At 38.5% G+C, this 23925-nt stretch overlaps 2 protein-coding genes across 7 annotated transcripts in view; one reads left to right on the top strand and one right to left on the bottom strand.

Annotated features, from left to right (window-relative positions):
• Positions 1–13294, top strand: part of CLEC16A (C-type lectin domain containing 16A) — a 60726-nt gene extending 47432 nt beyond the window's left edge. For 3 of the 6 annotated variants that reach the window (XM_079320723.1, XM_079320724.1, XM_079320722.1), the window contains one exon: positions 8159–13294. In XM_079320723.1, coding sequence (XP_079176849.1) covers positions 8159–8487 — 329 coding nt within the window. In that variant the 3' untranslated portion in view covers positions 8488–13294. Of the gene's footprint in view, positions 1–4294; positions 4419–7087; positions 7127–8158 lie in introns of all 6 variants that reach the window. The other 3 variants (XM_079320727.1, XM_079320725.1, XM_079320726.1) reach the window with 3 other exon arrangements.
• The window catches only part of LOC306809324 (uncharacterized protein), a 303319-nt gene that overhangs the window by 134114 nt on the left and 145280 nt on the right, over positions 1–23925 (bottom strand). The window lies entirely within an intron of this gene.

Below are 23925 nucleotides of genomic sequence, written 5' to 3'. Positions count from 1 at the left end.
TGTATGTTTTACTATATACCATATATTCAAAATTTTGTTTTACCTTCTGGCAAGTGACTGCTGTTACCCAGTCTCTTCATGGCCCAGGTAATATGTAGCTGTTGTACAGAGAAGTGCTGTCATTTATCAGAACTCTCAGGCTGGATTGCCACTACAAGAAGACATGGATTTGATGACATGTTCTCCTTAGCAATGTAAAAAGGCTCATGTACAGTGTCTTTTGCTATGTTTGAATCCTCTATGGTCAGGAAGAGTCACTAAGAGAAAACTGTGGTAAAGGAAATGAAAATAAAGAATCTATATTATTTCTGTAGGTATAAGCAGTATGCTATTTCATACAAATATCAAGTAAGACTATGCTTCATTTCAGACTGAGGTCTTTCAAGCACTCAAAATGTGACTTCTGTTAAAAATATATAGATCCAGAACACATAATTAGTCATCAAGTATAAAAAATAGTGAATTATTGAAGTATAATCCCAGACTGTAGTTAACAAAATTGTAGTCTACTTACACAGCATGTTGGCATTTGTGTAGCAAAGTTCTGTTTGTTATTCCTGCATTTTAAAAAGCTTGTTGACAGGAGGCTGCTCATTGGTTTCCAAAAAAAAAAGGAAAACAACAATAAACCCCAAATTTTTCCCTACCCTCCTCTCCTTCATATATAAAAGCAAAAATAATTTTTAAAACCCAAACCAAAACCAGAGGGAAGGTAGTTTGAAATGCCTGTATGAAATTTCATATGCACTTTACCAGTTAGGTTGCATGAACTGCCCACCTTGACCTTCACTGTGACTCAATCATAAAGTATGCAAAATGCCAGGTGTCATGCAGGAAAACTCTCTTTGGGTGTGCTTTGATTTTTTTTTTTTTTTTTATGTGATGCTTTAGCAAATGTAGCTGTGGGGATCCACTTCTGTGCCTACCACCGGGCACAGTCACCTTCAGCCAAGTCAGAGGAAATGAACCTGACAATGTGCATCAGTTGCTTCAGTACCAAATCGGCAGCTTGCACTAACCTGCTGCAGGGATGACTTTTGATCTCAACACTTGGATTTTGTTCTGCTCAGAGGGCACTTATAGAGAGGAAGACAGTGGCTGTAGGTGCATAAATAGGTGTTCTGTTGCAACAGGTTAGCACACAGTTGGTGCTGAGGTGCATGCACATGGCTTAGGGGTTTTGCTGTGATCTTTAGGATCAAGAATCCCTGCCCTGTGTGTGGTTGTTCAAAGGATAAGTAATCAGTTCAGAATAATATTAGTTTTTGAAGTGTATTTGGTGCATAGTTGCAGCATATCTTACAGTTTAGTTTATTTGTAAAAGAATCTCCTTAATGCATAGAAACTGTTCCTAAAATTGAACTAAAGCTTTAAGTGTGTGTAATTCTTCAAAGCTGCTGCCCTGGTCTGTACCAGACTACTTAGTGCAGTTGCAGGCAATAATGAACAAGTAGTGGTTTAAAACTTGTAACTGAGTGTCTGATGGTGTCTCAAGGCCCTTATTGTAGGCTAGTGAGAATTCTGAAATCCCTGGAGCTAGGTCTTTTGGGGAGGTGTGAATGTAGGAAGGGTTTTCCCCAACCCCTGGAGCTCTGTTGACACTTTTCCAACACTCAGTGTCAGTTCAATAGTGTCATTCTCAGGATCAGTGTCTCTGCATTAACTGATTGACCAGTTCACTGTGAGTTTTGTAGTACTTACATGTAATTGTGATCTGTGGTGGAAACTTGCCAGAACGTGGCATGGAAATGAGGGTCTGTTTGGCATGTGCAGGTAGCTGTTCTGTGGGCTTGTGCATGAGCAGAACTCTGCTGAAGTAGGTGACATGTCATGAGCACAGTGTGGTTTATATCAGTCATACTGACCACTCAGCTGAGATATGGAAACAATTGTTGGTATTCACCCACTTCTGTGTAAAGCAGTGGTTTTCCCTTAGCTTAACCACTTGAGGACAGTTGAAACTAAACTGCCTTGCTCTGCTGTGAAGCAGGAGACTTGCATGATATGAAGTGACTCCTTCCAGGAGGAAATAACCAGTTGCTGATGAACAGCAAGCAGTTACCAAAATCTGTTTTATGGCCCAAGGTAGCACCTGAATGCTGCTGCTGTCTGTCACATTTGACTCTCTCATTTCCCACTTCATTCCCACACACACAAAAGTGTAGGAGCTCTCTGCCCTTCCTTTCCTGCTCCCCTGTTGATTCTGGCACCTGCTCACATGTTGCTGAGCATGAAAAGCATCCTGGGTGCTCAGGAGCTTCAGACAAGAAGGCCAGACTAGCTAAAGGGGAGATGCCTGTCTGGACTTCTAGGAAACTACCTCAACTACCTTCATTAGAGCAGCATCTTAAACCACACAGCTTTTTATACTGTGAAGTTGTGATTATAGTGTCCTAAGCTAGGGTCTGTTGACAGATTTAAACTAGTCAGAGTTTCATATGTTTGACATGATACTTGTAAATCTTCACAGAGTTGTTTCAGGAAATTAGATTTGAAACATAGACACCAGTTTTTATGTAAAACAGTGATAGATGAGAAAAAAATAAAGACAAATTGCATGTTAGTTAAGAGAATGTTACGACATAGAGGGTATATTGATGATTAAGTAGTAAAAGAGCTTTAAAAAATGTGTCACAGGAAAAAGTTATGTTAATTCAGTTAAAAAGCAATTTGTTATCACTCAAACCTGCATCAAACACTCACACAGTGTTGCATCAACTGCTTTGTTATGAGTGAAATAAACTCCTGTGATTCCTGAGTTTATCAGCTATCCTACCTAGTAGCTGTCACACTGCTTTATGGCACAGATATTTTAAAGGCTGTCAAGTCCCCTGTTTGCAGCGTTTGGGGATTAAGCTTAGCCCTTTACAAGATTACTGTTCTTTAAAATTAAAAAAGCAGAAATCATCCCTTAAAGAAAGCAGAATGCTTTGCAAGACAGAAAAATCAGTATCAGGTTCTGCAAGTGCTGCTATCAGGTTGGTTTTTTCTTTTTATTTACATGATTATTTTTTCTTTTAATTATCATGTACTTTTGAAATGTTGCTATGCATAAGGTAGAAAATGTTCTCTTGTTAGGTAGATTTTGGTAATCAAGTTTCAGAGCTTAGAATACAGTCATGTCTTGGCTACCCTTGCTGGAACTGTGCATTTCTTTAAAATGCTTATTTTCATATATGCCAAGGATTAGATATAGAAGTTCTCTTACTGTAAGTTAGCAGTCTTCCAGAATTATCAATGTGTTAATGTCATCTGTGCTGTATTTTATTACTTTTTAAGCTGTTTTAACTTTTAAGAAGCAATTGACTTCAGTACTTACGAAAATGTTGACATCGGAGCAATAGGTAACGAGGACTTCACAAGCACTGATCTGTGCCACTTAAGCTGTGTTTTATGCTTCTGGCAGGTATTGATGATAAAATATCTAAAATAAGTACTAAGAGCTGTCCCTTGTTGCAGAGCACATATTGGATTCCAGTCTGTAAAATTAAATTTCCATTCCAAGGAGAGGGTGATTAATCAAGCATGGAGAGCTTATAAGAGCAGTGCCTGCCTTCCTATTGAAAACCATCTCTGTCTCTTCCCTCTATAATCAGTAATGTAAATGTGGTTTGACCTCCTTCTCTATGATGCTCTAGTAATTTTCTGACTAGGTGAGGAAGTACTTTTGTTCTTAGAAAGTTTCTTTTCTAGGAACTTTCTATGCACCAAGCATCATCATCTGAACTGCTGTTATCTTTTCAAACCCTGTGTTTGGCTTTATCATAAACCAAATGTAAATGCTACTGTTTGGTATGAGAATAGTAGGGCTGAACAGTCTGAAGTGTTGTCACCTGCACAGTACTGCACCACTTATAATTCATGGCCAGGGGAAAGGAGAATAATTCTTTATCACCAGAATTTGTGGTAAATAACTTCTCTCAAAGTTTCTAAAGCAGGTGAGTAGATTGTAATGCAAATAAATAACCTGTCAGCCCTCCTTGGTGTAAGTGCTGTTGGCATTGCTAGATACAGCCTAAACTTATGAACTTTTTCAGATAGGAAGCAGAAAATTAAATTCATATAAGCTCATTTATTTCTAAAGAATGAATACTTCCAGCTTCAGAAGTATTTCCCAAACTTTGAAGGCTCTTGGTGTGGTGTCAAATTGTATTCAAGATACCAGCAGTTATGGATGTGTCCTTGTCACCTATTCTTGTTGCTGCTCTAACATTTATCCTTTGTCTCCATTCCAGTTTCCCTTCCCTGTGTCATTGTTGAAGGCTCTGTTTGATTTCTGGCTGTTTCCCTCTAGTAAGGTCTGGCAGGAAAGGACGCCGGCGGGTGTTTAGTCTGTCGGAGGCTGACAGTCACGGTGGACACTGGGTTTAGTCCTTCCAGCAGCAGCTGCAGCAGAAACTCCCGCAATACCCACTCAGGCAGGTTCCTCCATAAGACTTCACAAGCCCATAACAGTCAATAGAACATATTTGCTTTCCATGCTGGCAGCAATGACAGTGAGGTAGGAAACTGAAGGAAAGATGATAACATGTCTCTACGTTTCCTTTTGGGAGAACTGTAAAGCAATAATGAGCTGTTTCTGAAAGCCTTGTCTGCAGCTTCTCCCATGTCTCTGGGCACTCTTGCCAAAGGTGGAAATTGTGCTATCAAGCCTCCAGCTTCAAAGCAGCCATGTCTTCATTTGCACAGGGCAGCCCTGGATGTAGTGAAATTTAGTAAGTGCAGGCTCCTGAATGGACAGTAATGCAGGTCCTTGGCCAGCAAGAAATCTTTCTATAGCCCAGGTCAAATGGACAGGCATTCAATGTAAGACTGTCCCTGGACTCTGCCAGAAGCTTAATATTTCTGTGATCAAAAATTCTGGCAACTGTGACTATATGGAGTGTTTGATTGCCCTCAGGTGAGATGGGGGAATAGATGCAAAAAAATTACGGAAATACACTCCAGATTACCTTTCTTATATAATCTGTTTAACTTGTATCTAATTAACTTCTTTTGTTACTATAATGACATGAAGATACTTCACTCAGCTAGTAGTATATAAAATGCTTTTTCATCTTTTGGATTTAATTTGCAACTTTTTGCTCAATGTGTTGTAATTTGTATTTTTGTTATCCTTTCATAGTATGTTACTGTACAGCTTAAGACACTTCTCTGTGAGTGATATTAATTCTTTTCCTTTTCTGTCCTTTTCCATCTTTCACAATAACCCTTCTTAACATTAGTTAATATAACAAGTTGGGTGTTGTAGTTGGATTTTTTTGCTGCAATGATAATCTTTGTAGCATTAAAGAATGCTGAAAACCATGCAAGGCTGTTGAAGGCTCTGCATCTGAAGAGAGCTAGTAATACCCCAAAACTTGCAAAATTACACCTTGTTTTCAGTAAGGAAAATAAGTTTGGAGATATGGAAGGCTGTTTGTTAGAACTCAGTGTTAAGATCAGAACCATTTTAAGACACTGACTTCACTCTCCCTGATTTTGTTGCAGATCTGGGATATATTTTGTGCCAGAACCCTCTTTCTTAAGTACATTGAGGCTAGAGTGAGACAAGTAGAAATACTGTTTTCTAGTATTAGGTGGTAACCTATTGATATTTAAGAGCAGAGCATATCTCAGCGACTGGTGGTTTTATCCAGGGAAAAATTACAGGTTTTTTTTTTTTTTTTTTCTTTCTATCCAAAAGTCAAACTGCAAGAACATGTTGGGCATTTGGGCTTTTTGAAAGCCAGTTAGTATTTTTATGTATAGTATTAAGGGAAGTTCCAGATAATAAGTAGAGAAATTAGTAGATTATAAGTAGAGAAATCTGTAAACATGCCAGGTACATGAAGCTCTTTAGAAGCAAGAGCTTGGTACCTGCTTAAAAACAGACATTCTTGTGAGATCTAGACAATGTTCAGAGCTCTCCCTCCTCCAGCCCTCTGTGTGTTGGGATTTGCTTTCTGGTCATTTTGACAGTAGTGCCACCATGGGTTGCAGCAATCAGCCACCATTCCCTGAAATTCAGTGCCAGAGTGACAGAAGTGAGGCTGGCAGTGACTAAGGACATCCTGAGAGGAGAGAGAAACTGGCTTCTAGCAAGAGTAAATAAAAGCTGGAGGGAAGCAGAGAGCTCTGATCTTATTTTCTCTACAAATGCTGTTAGCTCCAGATACACTTTTTTTTAAATGGAGACTTTTTTCAAATACTTTTTTTTTGTGGCATTAGGAAGGGAGTCACTTTAGCATTAACTTAGAACCTACCTGGAAGGATTTGGGGACTATCCAACATAGCAAAATAATATATGTGTCTTTCATTATTGCAGAAAATGCAAGTATTAAGAAAATATATTGATATTGTATTGGGAGAGGGGGAAGGAACGATTTAAGAAATGAAGTGTGGATTCAGAAGTTACATAGAACTGTAATAGAAATGTGCTGTATTCAACATGCTGAACAGAATGCCATTGATTGATAACACCAGAACACCTCAGGTTTCTGAATCCTGAATTCATACTATAGTATAAGTAAGATTAAAAAATTATGTTGGCAAAGAAGATTTGATATTCTTTTAAGATTTTTATACATTCAAAAAGCAGAAACTCACTGTTCTGTGCATACTGAAATATTAGTGTTTTTCTTGGAATTCAGAGAAATAAGCCTGCATTTCATTGTTTTAGTTCATTTTCCATGTTATTCTTGCATCACTTCCTCCATTATTAGTTGCAACATTTTTACTAAAGCTTCTTGACAGATAAAAGGCTTCTATAGGGTTATTTTAGATCTGTACTTAAAGTTCAGAAATAACCACTGATCTCTTTTATTTAAAAGCAGACTTTTTTGCCATCTATAAATCTTGATTTTATCAAAGAAAGAAGCTTTAGCCACCAGTTCAGCAAAAAGTACATGTGAGTGGTTTCTCAAGTGAGGATACACCATTGTTTGGTTTATCTTACCCAAAAGGTTAAAAAAATAATCAATAACTTTAGTGTTATCCACTGATACCTTACTGATACCCATTCCATTTTTTTCTTTGTTTTTTTTTTTTTTTTTTTTTTTTTTTTTTTTCTTTTTGTCTTATGTTCATGCTTTCTGTTCTTTTCCAGGATTAATTGGAATCATATTGAAACTGAAATCTTTTTAAGGTCACTATGTATTAAAGCCATAACTTAATTCTTAGCTTCTGTATTCACTGCATTGCCTTGTAGGCTTTTCTGCAGATGCCTGTACACTTGAACACATGCTGTTTCTTACAAAAGCTTTAAAACTGGTTTGTCTTGAAGCTGGATACCTGTTACTTTAATGGCATCTATTATTGTAGTCTGAAAAAAGCCTGACTTTTCAGGGCATACTTGATCATCTAAGGCTTCATCCCTCATCCCCTCCACCCTCTCCATCCCGAGCCACATGAACAGCTTGCTTGATAATTCACTAGAATTTTTAGGGGGAAAGGACAGTACAAATAGCTGTTAATGTTGGAGGGTTTTTTCATAACATGGGAAGGTTCAGTAGCATATCAGTTTTCTGTAGCATTTATGCTTATTCTCAATTTTATGAGTGTTGGATACTCCATGCTTGGGACAAAACCCCCATGTCTCACCAGGCTGTGTAAAACAGGCCTCTTGCAGCACCTTTCAGTTGCAGGAAGGACATTATCCTCCTTCCTCTTCTGCCAGAATTCTGCTTTCTGTGGTTGAGGTGTCACTTAAATGTGAATCTGGAGGACGAATTGAGAGAATGACTTCCAAATTTTTTGTAAGAAACAGGCCACCTTTTGGGAAAGCTGGCTGTAGAGTGGTTCTTACATTTTTTATTTCTAAAGATCTTCCTGATATGGGGTAGTGGTTCATTTTCATAAATACTAAATACTGGACAAGGTTTCTTACCCTCAACTTCCTCTCTCTAAGAATATTTCTAATTGTGCTACATATTCTAATACTAAATGTATGTGGTTGTCTGATTCCTTATTTGAATAGAATCTTGCTGGCATTTTAGGTTATGCTTTTATAGTATTTTGGTTTATTTCTAATTACTAAAACGTGGATGTGTAAACATAGTGCTTCTCAGGACTACATTTTCCACCCAGTTATTCTTGAACACTCCTGAATAATGGTGTATTGTTAGGCTCAATGTGCACAATGCCTTGAATATTGATTGTTCTCTGTGTTTTTTCTCAGACGATGCTTCAGCTCCAGAGCAGCCTCCAATGGCCAGTCAGACAATGCTGACTGATGAAACTCTTTCAGGTGTTTCAAAGTCCAGCAAAAATGCTGTGAAAACCAGTGACATAGAAACAGCCAACCTGTCTCCCAGCCTGATTCCTGCACAGCAGCCCACAATATCCTTAATCACAGATGACAGCACGGACACGCTGAGCGTGGAGTCGCTCACCCTGGTGCCGCCGGTTGATCCGCACAGCATTCGAACATTCAGCTGCATCCCTCAGGCCTCTCTGCAGGCTGAAGCTGACATGGTGAAGGAGGTAGAGGGAGAATGTTCTGACTAAAGCCACCATGCAGACTGTAATAAACAATGAGGGAAGTGCAACCACATTGTGATTTGTTTTTTCACTGGGAGTGCAGATACTTCTGGAGGCCTCAGAGGCCTCAGGTCTGCACAGAGGGACCAACTGGTGACAGAGAATGTCAGCAGCTTTGGGAGCCAACATTGGATACTCTGCATATCTGAACTGGAGAAGAGAGAGAACCCATGAACTTCTGAATCTGGACTGATTCTTTCCTACCAGTTTCTGTTCTACAAGAACGTGAAAGTATTTCAGAGGACCTATTCTCTTTCTAATAGAAACTAATTAATTGTAGAAGGTCTACAGTATTATGACAAAGTGAAGACACTTTTGGATACCCAGCTTCATGGTACTGCATTATTATGTCTCTGAAATGAAAGACATGCCATTGACCAGAAAAAAATTATATATTATAGGACAGAGGTAAAACTTCCTTTTGAGTCAGGGTGTGTTTTTTCAGTTTGATGTTTGGTTTGGGGCTTTTATTTTTTGTGGAGGAGGGGATTTTGGTGTTTTATTTGGTTTTTTTGGTTGGTTCATTTTGTTTTTTAATCCTGATCTTGTTCATCTTTTGGAGGTCTGCACAATACCAGCAGGCTTGGCCACATTCAGTATTGTCTTTGTAGGACTCCAGACTTAAATACTATGTTTTCCATATGGAATATTTATTTCAATGTTTGATTCAAAGTTAAAATACAATGCTTGTTCAAATTAGCATAATGGATTTTTGAGACTACTTTAGTCTTTGCTTAGCCACCTAGAGAGTAATGTAAAATATTCTAAAAGATTGCTATAGCTTGTTTGTTCACTTCTGACAGTCAAATTGCTACATATCTGAGGAGTGGTGATATCCCTGCAACTGAAAGACAACTTCAAGAAGCAGACAGAAGCAGTTTTACCCTAAAGAGGTTTTTCAAATTTTTCATACTTATGTAGGAAGAGGGTCACCATATCTAACTGATAATTCCTTTGCAGGTCTGATCTGGAAAGGTATTGTGTAATATTTTTTTCCTGTATGGGATAATATCTCACTTAAACAACATTGCTGCATAAGTGATTCTAAGTTAACATTACTTCTAAATCCTGACACCAAGTTGTTAGAAAAGGGAAAGATGTTGATTAAAGTTTGGAATGTTCTTTGCTGATTTGATACATAATTAAACATGAAAGGAATTTAAGATTTTCCATCAATTTCCAAGTAAGTTAATTTAAATTCATAGTAAAATAAGTAGATTGTCATTGCTTGTTTGTTCATTTAGTTGGCAGTTCCTCAAAGGAGGACTGCTGTTTACTTGGTATTGATTTCAGTCACCACTGCAATCTCTTTCCTCATTCTGTCTCTACTGACATTGACTTCTTACCAAACAGGTGAATCTGCAAAGTTTTTACCCACTTCCCAGTTGCTTATTGTACCTCTTGGCTGTTACAGGGAATACTTAAAGTGATTTTTCAGTATTTTATATACATATATGTGAGACTGACTAATTCACCACTTTTCTCACTTTTTTTTGTCTTCTTCACATAATACTTGAATCTTTGCCATCTGGGTGTATGAGGTGTCTGCTACTGAATGCCAGTAATTTTTTTTCCCCTTATTAATTTTTTCATGCCATTTTGATTTCTAATTTTCTGTAACTGTCTTTCCCTCAGATTGAGTTAACTGATATTCTGACCACTCTAGAGTGGCCTAAACTCTAAATGAGCTCAGAGTTAGGTGTCCTCAGCACTGCAGTGGATTTTGTGTGAAAATCTGGCATTACTAGGATAAGAGCCCACTTTTTGGATTTTTTAGTCTCATGCTTAAGATGAATTTGCACTCATGCAAATGAGTCAATCTTGCAGCTAATGTGCATGTACCTGAAAAAGCCTAGACATCAGTAACAATCTGAGCACAAGGACCACATGAATTTTTATTAGCTGAACTGATTGCAGTCTAGACTTTCTCTGAAATGTTGCAGCATTACACTGTGCTCTCAGTAATATTCTAAAGACCATTATAAAAAATGCCACACTTAATTGGAAAGCATTTTATGTTAGCTATTAACCTTAAATTCTTGACCTAGATTACACAAAATACCACTGTGCAGGCTGAGTTAGCTTAAATAGAATTCCTTTTAGACTGGAAAACCTTGATCTTTATTTATCTCGTTTCCAGTTCAGTTCTAGCAAGATTAGACCTGTGCACAAGGAGTCTCTTCAATGCACATGCATAATGTGACCCCTGAGCTGTACTGCACAGGAAATGGAGCAAAGGGAAAGAAAGGTGACTTTGTGCTTTTCATTACTTTTGAGTAGCTTTTAAATCTCATGATCACTTGTCTAGTGAGAGCTTCACAGGAAATGACTGAGATAGATAATGTTATTAGGAAAATAGAAGAATAAGTCTACTGTTAATTTGCCTGAGCCATTTCTGAGGGAAAAACCTTTCTGAGATCCAACCTAAATCTGTCCCAACTCAGCTCCAGCCATTTCCTAATGAAGCAGTAAGATGTGAGTGACTTAATTTCCACACTTACTGCAACTGTCTCGGGGTGATTACTTCAAGCAATCAAGAAATTCAGTAATTGCCCTGGAATTGAGTATCATTTCACTAGCAGTAAAATAAACTTTATGCTTGAACACATAGGTAAGTTATGAGGCAAACTGGTCAAACTGTGTGTGTAAGAATGAAGCCACTTCCTAAGAGTAAAAACTTCACTCACATGGTGCTGCTGTAGCTCAGTGTAATCAGTCACTTCACTGCAGGAGACAGGGAGCTCCAGAATAGCCTCAGGAGCAGTGGCACTGACCACCAGGGAGTAGTAGTCAGAAAATCACCACCAAGCTAAACATTCTGCTCGTTTCACTAACCAGCTGAAGTTAAACTTCTTTTAAAAAGAGCATTGCCCAGGCAGGCAGCTGCTGTCTGGGAAAACAAATGGTTTAGTCCTGTAGTTGAATCAGAGATCTGCAAAGAGATCAGGTGGGGGCAGGCAGATGGAAGCCTTTTGCCTCCAAGGTAATTAGTCTCCTTCTTTCAGACAGTCTAATGCAGCCATCTAAATATATGTTGAAAATTCTCTTCTTGACTGCTACTGTCCTTCTTCTTGAAAGAGTTTTTTGGTGTGTCCCTGGTTCACCACCACTGTCCTACCCTAGGGTATCACCCACCTGGGCACTGTTCTTCTATTGTCTAGCAATCTTTGGAGGTGTTCTCCTTTGCTTGCCTGCTGTGTTTCTCTTGACCTTTCCCAACATTTGCAGCATGAATTAGAAACAAATAGAATAACTCTTCCCATTTCCTATTGAATTCTGAAAAGCAGAGGGTGATCCAAGCAGGGTTTGCTAGGGTGAGATGTTTTTAGGGGCTGGGAGGGGAGTAGTGCTTGGGGTTTTTTTCTGCTGCTTGGGACTTGAGCAGCATCAAAGACACAGGAGATGCAGTTCTTGACTGAGTCTCAAACAGAGGGTTCTTTCATATGGAAGCATATTTTTATATTACATTTGTACAGAATTTTCCCTATTTTGATCTCCCAACATTTTTAGATTTGCACGTTGCTCAGATTTGATTTCTTTTGCGAGGTGTTAAAAATATATATTTTGTGTTTGTTAATGTATTGTAAATGTAAAGCTAAATTTTGGTTGTCTAATAAATGTGCACTGTGGTGGTATTTGGTTTATTATTTAGTTTTGCTAAACTGAACTCATTGGTTCTTAATATGAAATGGAAAAACTTGTCATTGTTTGGACTGTCTTGTTAGCATCAATGAATGTGTGGAGTGCATTTATTTTAAAAATAACTAAAAATGGCTTAAGCAGGTGATGGCTAAGAATACTTGATAAAAACATTAAGATCCAGACTAATTCACAGGATTCTTTTAAGATCATAATCTGAAGATTCATGAGATATTATTTTAATCTTGTTTCCCATTACTTTTGGCTGTGGATGCTCATACTAAGACACATAGTAATTGCAATCTGATCACTTCATTATGTATGAGAAGATCTGGCAGTTGGTGTTTGAGTGTGTTTAAGGACTAACTGCAGCAGAAGTATTTACAATGAACATGAAGATAATTTTTTTAGGATTGGTAATAGATTCAAGTGTGCAATTTTATAGACTATTAAAGTGTCTAGGAGCTTTGTTTTGCCCAGGGACAGCACTGAATATATGTTGTCAGAACTTCAAGAAGCCCTCTAGAAGCATTGCAAACTTTAGGCATCTCCACTTGTGAATAGCTGTGTTGATATTTTTGTTGCAAACTTTTTCCTTCATTTTTAGCTGTTTTGTAAGTTTGATTGTTTTCAGTGCAAAGAGGGAGAAATGTATTTTTTTAGAAGAATGAATGTACCTGGGATTTAAGCACTACAAAAAGCATTTAATGAACATGGACTGTTCTCCTATGAAATATATTTCAGTAAAGTTGTCTGAAATGTAGTTCATTTGAGAAAACAAAGTCCTGAACATGCACTTGCATTCGCATAGAAAAAAGCCCAAACATGTTGTGAATTGAATACTGAAATGTCTTTCTACAGGCAATAAGTATTAATTATTTAATATAACTTATGTTAGACATTTGGAGTAAATGTGATATCTTATGTTAATTTAAAGAGCATTGTAACTAAGCATCTGAGAAGGGAGTGGAATTAAAAAATATTGGTGTATGTTTCTGAAATCCAGACTTCAGAGTCTGTATTTGCTGGCATTGATAATTTGTTGTGACTATTGAAAACCTGGACAAGAACGAGGAATAGACCTTTCTTTGTAAATGGAGCTTGGCAATAAAAATGATGTTACTAAAAAAACTTCCATGCCTTTCATGTGCTGTTGCTGCATTTGATGCACAAGAACATCCAAAAGCAGTGAAAGGCAAAATTTGGAGAACCTTGCTTTTATGTAGAAGAATGTTGTGCATATATGACTCTTAGGCATTTTCATCTTTAAGCCAGGGTAATTTGCACTGCCTATGCAGGAAAAACATAGCAGGAGGGGGAGCAGAAACAAGCCTGGAAGGGCAGTGGAAAGTAGATGAGACCAAGGTTAAGAGGGGCTGAGCAATATCTAAAATATCTATGGACCACTTTGAAAGTGCCTTCCATGTGTGATTTCTTCCCCAAATGTATATGCTTTCACCCTCTGCCTCTTTCTCTGGTGCATGTTGCCAGTTCAGTATATGGATAAAATCCAGCCAAGTTATTACTTAGATTCTTGCTAATTAGCCTCTACATCTGTAGGAATTCATCACAGTCAATATACATTCCTTGGCAAATGTTATTTCTCAAAATAGTCATTGCTCCAGAAGCTTGCTTATGAAGAAATTCAGTTACACTGTACCATCAAATAAGCAAGCTATGTATCAGAGATAGGAGACAATACTGTGATTTACTCTGATGCAAATAGTAAATCATGGTGTATTGTGGAAAATGAGCTTAAATCTGCTCCTGGAAGCCGAAGTTCCTAAATTTTGCTGGTAGTACTGCTTTAAGGATGACAGTGCCCTGGATGGTCCCTTTCTTCATGTTTAAACTGGTTTGTGGCTCTGGATCCTGATGCTTCAGAACTCTTGCAGCCTTTTGTCCTGTCGTTTTTCCTGTGTCTTTGGGCTAAATCTTTCTACACTCTGACACTGACTCAGATTGAGCCAGTAATTCATACTAATGATCTGAGAGGGAATAAAAGCACAACCTCCAGGCTTCTTCTCATGCTGACTGGATTGAAATTGAACTGGACAGAAATGCAGTGCTACACTAGTCTGCTCATTTTTCCTAGTCCTCAGAAACATTTAAGTGCAGCAACTTAGTCCTGTAGTGGGTAAATCCACATCTTTATAAGCAAGATAATTCCAGCATGGTTATAAAAATAAGGAAGTGAAACACTGTCAATACATATATCTTTGTTAAAGTAAAGATACAGCATTTAGAGATGATCTATTTGTTCTTTGACACTTAAATATTGTTTCCATGTCAAGGAAGGAGTTCTTTGGGACTTCATGGATGCAGCTGCTGGTGCAGAAGAAATTGCATTTTTGTTCTGCCATGTTAGAGCTTTTGTGAAGACAAAAGCTGTCATGGTACTTTCTGGTGATCTTGAATATGTGCTGCATACAACTGGGAATTGTATAATTGTATGAGAGATGGTTGTTTATGAGTGTGTTCCCTAAAAATTCTGTTGAATTTTAAATTCATATGTTTGATCTTTCAAATAAGGAGAGTTGCAGCACGTGGAGTTGCAAATGTCCTGTGACAAAACTGGAAGAAAGGTTTCAGGCAAATGTTCACACACAGTTCAGGCAGTTAAGCTGATGAGGAGTAAGGCAGTCTGGTTGGATAGTGCTCAGTTGTGTGTCTGCTTCTGGCTGAAGGATTTTATCATCAGCTTACCTGCAAGTATGTCTGGGTCTTAAAATTATTACTGATTTTGGATGCCAGTTCTCTAAAGTGCATCTTATGAGGTGAAGTTTTTGATTATTCAGTGCCTTATTATTCAACCTTCAGATCTTTTGAAATAAGTGGAAAGCTCTTGGCTGGCCTCAGACACTCAACAAAGCTGGGAAATTTTGTGCTTGAGTGGAAAATACTGATCTGAGCATTCCATTCTCACTGTCTTGTCCCCAAATAAAGGTTTATATTTCACATAGGCCACAGTTTGGTGTTGTGTTTTTTGGGGTTTTTTTGTTTGTTTGTTTTTTTGGTTTTCTGTTTTGTTTTTTTTTTGGGGGGGGGGGTTGCCTGTTTGGATTGCTGATAAGGACAGATGAATTCTTGGGCTCTGTTTCTTGGTTCCACAATATTTTTCTCAGCTTTAGTGTGTAATAAACATCATGACACTGGATGGGAAAACAAGCTGATATTTTACTACAGAAACAAATTTTGTCTTTTGGTTAATTGAATGAAGACATCTTTGTGTAAATTTGTCCTCATTTAGGGGTCATTTATTTGAAGCAGATTTAAGCAGCTACTTGAAACTGCATTGTTGATGGACCAGTGAGACGAAAAATAGCCAGACTGGTTCACCACTATGGAGGTGCTCAGAGCTGGCTCTGCCTCAGCAGCCAGAGCTACCAGAGATAGAAAGAAGAGTTTTTGAAGGATGAGAGGCAGATAACCATATAATGTCTTGGAAACAACAATTTCTAGTCTGCAGAGAGAGGTGAGGTCTGCAAAGGAGAAAAGTGGTCTTGCTCTTCCTAATAGCTAATTTGAGGGAAAAGAGGAAAGAAACATCATTTTATAGTACTTCATATGAAATCATGACCTCAGGATATTGGTTACTTAATTGATACTATGAAAAGCACATCACCTGTAAGAGTATCAGGTACAACTGTCCATAGCCACACCTGTGTTTAAATTTTACTCCTTCTTCACCACAGTATTAGCCTATGCAAACCCAGTCGCTTATGTGAGAGGGGTGTAGCTTAATTCCAGAGTTCTTGGGAACAAGATATAAACAGCTTTGCTTTGCTGCTTCTCCACTGTGCAGTTCACTTGAATTTGCTTATCACAGTTTATCAGCTTCAAGGCTTTCCTGCGAAAGTGGTTGGTAACCACTGTCTGTTAGATAACTTGTAATTCTTATGTAGCTGCCAAAGTGCTTTGGAAGGAGATAGGCTCACTCAGCTCACTAAATTTTGGTTCAAACAGGCCTCTTTGAGAGTTTCTGAAAGGTCTGCAGATAAGGTGTTTTGTGAGGGAGGGATACTTTTCAAATTTTGTCAAACCACAGATCTCTGTGAATGACAGTCTTGGAGCAAAGCTTCCTCTGTTTTGACTGAATCTGCAAAGAAAAGCAGGGCTGTTATGGGAAATCAGAAGTGCCTTTTCTCTCGCTGTGTTTCGATCAGCTCACCCTGCTCAGTGTGTGCTATGCTGGTATCAGCAGGCTTCACCTGTGCTTCAGCTTAACAGGACGTTGGACAGGTCCTTCTTGTTCCTGAGTTCATTTTTTAAACAGATGAGTGGTGCACTTGGGAAGCCTAGTTCATGTTTGTAAAATGCTTTCATGTTGATGTTAAGCATTAATCTTTCTATCACCTTGTCATAAGGAAAGATCATTAAAATCATCATTCCAGTCTTGCTGCTTGCACCAGTTAACGTAGTTCCTGCTGAATACTTGTAATTTTCAAAGTGAACAATTTTGGTTTTTTTGTTTGCACCATATCTCTGAGTCATTTGAACAACTTCAAAATGATAAGAAAACAAGTCTTTCTCCTAACTTCTAGGAATGTTTAATTTAAGATTTGGTCATAATTTGCAATGGTTCACTATTGTCCAGAATGATTCAGTTCACAGGAATGGGTTTGCTTTAAAAGAAGCCTGATTTCTTTTGAATTTAGGAAAAAAAAGGAAGGGGAAAAAAACCAGTATACTTAAAATATTTTCAATCTTTCCTGCTTCATAGTAATGATAGTAAGAAAATTAGTAATCCTCTTAGACATCGAATTGAATGTATGAGTCAGTCTTAGAATGTTGAAACAGTTTTATATGTCTGTTTATACATAGGCTAAAAGAAACATGAGTTTTAAGAAAGAGAAATTGCTAAGAAAAGCAAGAAACTGTGAAGAGTTTGCCTTCTATTTAACCATAACAGCATGATGTACAGACCACCTCTGTAAAAATCTCAGGTATTAGTTGCACAATTATTTGGAAAAAAATAAAACTGCAAGAATGGCATCATTAAAGACATGAGAGTAAAATGCCAAGTCACTAAAAAGGAACATAGGAACACTTTTCATCTGCTTCAGTTGCTGCCAGGTGTCTTATCTGAAACTAATAGGAAGTGTAATTGAAATAATGTGGAGGGGTTGGTGTAGGTGAGTAGATGTTCCTTTTTGACAGCTCTGACTTGGGACATGACAAACTCTCCTCCTTTGTTCTGTTAGAGGGAAGTGTTACATGTTGGTAATCATGAAAAAATCCTTAACTGCTTGAGAGTGATTGGTTACAGCACTGCAAACAAGGTAACTGTCAGCCTAAGAACCTCTAACAAAAGTCAAATACAGTATAGAACTGTTCATCAGAATAATGAACAATCTCACTAGGTCACTCTGTTGCACAGAGTATCTGTCAAAGATAGGAACTGGAATCTGAAGTTTGGTTTTGGTATGATTTTCCATGTGGAGCCTGTTTGTTAGAAAAAGATTTATCAGGAACTAGCTGAGAACAACTGAAGTGGAAATAGAAAGTCTGTATGCAGAAAGAAATAGAGAATTCCTTCTAAAGCTTTTTCAGATATCCCAAAATGAAAAACCAGAAGTGGCCAGCTGTGTGGGTCCTATAAGGCACTACAACAATGAGGCCTAACCAAGACTCATTCATTAACTAGTTCTTATAACAATAAATTAAACATTACCTGAGTGAATTTATATGAGGGAATTTATATGAGGGAAACTAGTCTGTTGATTTCTCAGTATTTTCAAGAGAACAAATACAGAAGTTGCTGCAACCTGGTGCTAGAATGTACTTTGTCTCTTGGCATGATTTCCTCAGCTCCCTGGTTGATAATGTACCATTCATTCTGGAAACTGAAATTTCTGCATACTCTTGTGACTAACCTTGTTAATGTGAAACACTGAATGATGTATTCTTTTTTAATTACTTACTGACTCTGAATTGAGTAACCAGAAGTTGATTCAAGAACTTCTCATACCCCTCCATCTGTCACAGACATTCCTGCTTGCACTGAAAATGCTGTAAAACAACAGATGTGAATTGACTCAAAGCCTATTACAATGAGTTTAGAGTGTGTAATGATGACTTGTGTCTAGGGCAGGTGTGTGACTTGTGCAAGGCAGTGGCACTGTGGCTTTGTTAAAGATAAGGAAAGTGTATCACAGGCTGATTGTACGTGGAGTCTATGAATGAGTCAAGAGCTGAACAAAAGCAACTTCCTTTACTGATGACTGGTTTGAATTTCCAGGGGCAAGAGAGATTGTATGTAATATCAGATCTTAAGATGCATCTTCTAGACAAGATCTTTTTACTAGTATATATGAGGAAACTTTTCCATGTAATACTAGTCCTCAGAATAATATAGTGACTAAATAGATGTTTTAAGAAAAGTAATAGGACAAACCCAGGATGGTTGTTCAGCCAGTCTGGATGAGAATCATCTAGAATATTGCCTCAGGTGTCAACAAGAATTGATAAAGGAGCAGTTTTGGGGACACTAAATGAAAAAAACTGATTTCAAACTTGTTGATAAGAGAAAATGAGAATGCAAAAGTTTCGGATTTTTCTAATAGGAGTATTTAATTCATAAGTGCATTAAGAAATTTCCATGCAAGCCTTCCTTAGCCAGAATTACTAGAAATCTTGCAAGAAGTTATCTCTTCTGCCCAAGCAAGCAGAGACACAAGATGTCTTTCAGAGTTCAGTAGGATGCACTTTTCCTCTGAAGAGCTATTTCAGGGGAAATGCCGCAGACAAACAGATTTACTGCTGACTGGGGATTTGTCAGTGTTAGCTCCTGTTATTCTGCTTTACCCATGGATCTGTGATGTTTCTGAATTGCTTCTAGATTAAGGAAACAATAGGAAAGGAAACCACAGTATTTCTCAACTCGCAGAAATAAGGTTCCGCAAATTGGCAATCTACAGACATTGCAGTGCAAATATTCTGCCTTTGTCTGTGTTTGGGATGTGCCTTGGGCTTGAGTTCTGGAGCAGTTATTGGTTTACCATTGTGATTTTTTTTTTTTTTTTTTTTTTTTGGCTTGTTTTGTCTTATTGTAAGAAAGAGAATTTAAAAACATAATCTATCCCACCTGGAAGCAGAAAGCTGTGACATACATCCACAAGTATGAGCTGGCCCTTGTAAAGACACTTGTGTGCACTGGGGTTTAGATCTGCAGCTGTATCCAGTGAGAACAAGCCAGTGTTTGGCCCATGGTGTGGAGGGTTCATTTTGGAGCAGTTCCAAATCTGTGCCCAGTAACGTTTCCCTGTAAGATGTTTTATTTTTAGGTGGTAGATCCAGTACACTTCTGTATAGCAAAGCCAGAGGATCTCTAGGAAGTTGAACCTGACATGCAGATGGAAGCAGCTGGTCCTTGTTTTCATAGCTTTCCTCCTTTATTTCCAGGAGGCTTGGAAGGATGGATCCTCAGCTCAGTGTGCAATGTGCAATCCTATTCTTTATATTAAAACAGGCAGCAAAAAGAAAATAAAGTGAGAGTTCAGCCTGCTTAAGCCAAGACGACAAACCAAAATCTGGATGTGTAAGGCATAAAATAAGGGGCCCTCAATGAACTTTGCAGTCTTGGAGCAAAGCAAGCAGCTTGTTGCTGCTCCCTGCTGCTTCCAGAGTCAGTCTGGAACATGCAGCAATGTGAGGGTGGTTGGGAGCTCAGCTCTCTGAACAGTGTGCAGTGGCTGGTTTGTAAAATGAAAGGAAATCTCTCCCTCTGCAAGAGTTACCACAGTGCTGAGCAGCATTCCAGCAAGGAGGAGGCATCCTGAATTGTATGACCTGCCATGCCAGGGAATGGGACTTTTCTGACGCATCTTAGGCTTTGATTCTGCAGTTTCCAGGCTCTGTGGCTGACAGATAATCTCATTTATAGCCCCACTGATTACAGGTCCTAAATGTGTACTTTGCACTTTTTCTCACAGGACCTAAGTATGTACAAAAGTACTTTGCTGTCTCTTTTCCTTCACTGAGGATTTGTTGCCTGCCACAGAGCAGCACTTCTGGAGTGGTTCAGCCATACAGGAACTGCAGAACCACAATCCTGCATCCATGCTTTGTTTGCTAGCCTCCAATGTAGGATCCAGGTGCAAGATTTTTGTGGGAACATGAATTTCAGTTTTATTAATAGAGACTGTGTATTTGTGTTTATATTAGTGCACTAGCTTGAACAGCACTTACACTTTTGCCTGGGGGTTATGTATCATTTTGTGCTTGCAGGAAAATCTGCACAGCTACTTCCAGTAAAAATACTGGGGTTTTGTAAGAAGTAGATTAATTAGGATGAGCATTGGTACATGTGTGCATATGGACTCGGGAATATTCACTGTGTATCTCTGACTCCATGTTAATTCAACAAGAGCTAAAGTAGAAAGCAGAGAGAGGAAGTGGAGCATTGCCTGGTGCAGGTGTTTGGTACAGAACACCACTGGCCTAGTTCTGTTTCTCACTGCAGAGTGGAGACCTGCAGGACTGATCCAGGAGCCTGTTCTGCCTGCACAGTCACTCTGGAGTCTCCTTGGTTTCCCTTTTGCTGTTCCAGCTCCTCTAGGATGTGGTTAATTCTCCAATGTTGCAGTGTGGCTACAGGGCAATTACTGTTTGTGTGAAACTGGAGAGAAATGGGTGGTTAAGTCTGCCTCAGATGTAATTAAGTCTGAAATGTCTCAGTGGTCGCATTAGAAACACTAATTTTAAGCTCCCTTATTGGTTTAGACCATAACCATTTGTTACACAAAGAAGCAAAGGATTTTTTTTTTTTTTTTTACCTTCAAATGATTTTCTGTGGGAACATGAAAAAAACAAAATTCTTCAAAGCATCAAGACAGTAATACCCACTACAGACTCCTTTGCCTGCCAAAATAAATTCGTTAGGAAACCTCAAACCATTTTTTTGAATGGAAAAAAAATATCTCATTATCCTTTTTACTCCATTGATGAAAAAAGCCATGCTTGCAAGCTCATCCTTTGGGTGATTGTTTCACTATCTGTGGTCCAGAGATGAAATTTTAATGTCAAGTTAGTCATGCAAAGGCTTAAATTGCTTGCTCTCAGGACTGTATCATTCAAATATATTTTTCCATGCAGAAAATAATCTAAGAAGTCATTTGATGCTGCCTTTATCTTGTTAAGATATGTCCTTGTTTATATTGATGTAATTCATTTTGGGTTGCATGTGTTGCAACCAGTTTTGATTACATGAGATGGATTTGAAAGTACAAAAACATAAAATACACTAGATGTGGGGGGAGAAAGGTAGGAGTAGCTAATACAAAATTGTTGATAGGGGTATTTTTGCCATATTCAGTCCACTAGGGAGAACAAATTAAACAACAGAAACAAATTTAGGTTAAGTAGCTGAAACTGTGTCCAGAACTAAAACACCATAATTTTTGTGTTTTGAAGGAAGACCAGAGCAGGGGAAAGTCTCATTTATGCATTCCTGGCCTTTGGACACAGAGTGCATATGTGTCAGGAGTTTGCTGGTTCCTGGGAATGTTTGCAGAAATGTTTGAGGATTCCTCAGCTTGGAAGCTCTTCTTGTCAGACTGCAGGGAACCTGTGAGTAAAGAGATGATTTCTGAGAAACAGAAACTGATCTCCTCCCTTCCAGACAGGCACAGCAGAATGAAAAGTGAAACTACCACTGTCCCACAGGGGTAATTAATTTAAAGTTAAACCACAGAGCTGGTTATTTAATTCATCCACCTCTGGCTCCCTGCTAATGCACCAGGTAAGGACCTTGAACACAGGACTCAACAGGTGGTGAAAAGCCTGTCTGCAGACTGGGCTCTTGCATGCCTCACCACTTCAAAGTTAGCTCAGTTCAAAGTTGGGGTTTTTCTTAAACTACCTAAGAAAATGTATTAAAACATATATTCCTTTTTAAAGTTGTGTTTGAATTCCCTACAAACTAGACAGAGACCTTTTATCTTAGCTAGCTTTGAACCTGGATGGGTTAGACTGGTGTTAACTTTGTCTGATGCAATTAAGTAGTCTAATTTCCCCAACCTTGCAGCTTTTTCATAAGTTACTTTCACTTTTATATAAAACTCTGTATCCTGATGTGGTCATACCAAAATGTTCATTTAACACACCTTACGGAAGTAAGCCCTAAGTATCATAAACAGAATTGAGTTAATAATAGTCCATCTAAATGAAAGACAGCCCTACAAAGGTGTCTGTTAAGCCCAGGTCTGTAATGTTACAAATACTTTAGAGACATGAATCACTCAGGTGGTGGCAGCTTCTGTTTCCCTTCTCTGTCAAAATGGAATAAACTACTGAATATATTTCTAAGAAGATAGCACTACCAAAAGAGTTAAGAGTGAGATGGCAAGTAAAATGAATTTGGCACAGTAGAGGCAAAGACTTAATGGAAGAAAGTTTAAGGAATGAGTGATTTTAATTGGGAGCTAGAGCTTCCCATTTCTGAGGTCTCAGAAATGTTCAAGTGTATCTGTTTTCAGCCAATAATCCCATGGAGATCCCAAAATGGAAAGTGAAGAATACCAGATTGAATGAGGTGGTATGCAGTGTTTGGATTTACTGCAGAGTACCCAGACTCTTTCCAGAGTTTGACAGGACCTTGCAGAGAAGGATGTTCTCTCCCCCTCCCTTGCTGTGTCTAACAGGCATTGCCCAGCCATCTTGCCTGTACCATTTATTCCTTCCCAATGCAGAATGCTTTTTGTGTTTTGACAAGAGATGTGCTTAGGGAACACATTTTCCTAGTCTTGAAGTGGTTTGATATTGAGGACACATTCACATTGCTGGGAAGAGAAGCTGACAGAGGCTTGAAGTACACTTTCTGTCAACCATGTTGTTTTCCCCTCTCTTGGCATGCATTTGACAAGCATGATTTGGCATCTTCCATGTCTTGCAGCCTGTTTCCTAAGAACTGGCTTCCAAGCTTTTGACATTTTCTGCTTAGATGTCATCATTCCCATAGCAGAAATTCTTCTCCCCTCATTTCAGTGTCCATTTGGTATTGAGAGCCAACCTGTACAAATCAGATGAAAAGCTTTTCTGCACTCAAACTGGAGAATCTGAAGATAGTGTTACAGTGGTTCAGTTTATTAATGCTAAGTGGGTTGGCAGTGTTTGAGAATTTTTTAATACGTTTTCTAGAAGGTTGCAAAGAACTGAGGTGAGGACTTTGTGAACTTGTTTACTAGCAAATAGTGCTCCTGTGACTGTGGTGAGAGAAATGATCTGCCTGAACTCTAACTGTAAGAAATAAAGTTCCAAAATACTTAATTTCTTCTTTTTTTGCCAGACATTCTTGTTACAGAGCCACATGAGCTTTACTGCTGGCACAAGAGAGAGATGGGGAGGGAGGGACAGGCACAGGACCACAGCATCCAGTCTGAAATTCACTTACACTTTCATGAAATCTTACTCAAAGCTTTCAGCATGTCCCAGGTCAAGTGCCAGGCATGTGCTTTCTCTGAGCTACAATCTTGGCTGCTGCTGCTCTCTGCTGCCTTCTTATCTCTGTAATAAAGGCTGTCTTTCACTTTGTGACTCCATCTGTGTCCAGTTTAAAGGAAGCCCTTCAGAAGTGTGATTTAGTCCTTGTCAGGACTTGGTATGTGCAGCAGTACTGTGGGTTGTAGCTTCCTTTTGACTTTATCTATTATACAAATATTTGCATAGAAAGGAACAGGATTAGTTCTATTCTAAGTCTGAAGTGCTGAGTGAATGGTGCTGAGAAGATCTGTGGGATTTGCACTGAGGAATCAAGCTGTACTTGCA

This window comes from Erithacus rubecula (assembly GCF_903797595.1).
Source record: "Erithacus rubecula genome assembly, chromosome: 17".
In the NCBI taxonomy this organism is placed as follows: Eukaryota; Metazoa; Chordata; class Aves; order Passeriformes; family Muscicapidae; genus Erithacus; species Erithacus rubecula.
Note: the sequence above shows the minus strand (reverse complement) of the source record. Positions and strands in the feature narration are given on the sequence as shown.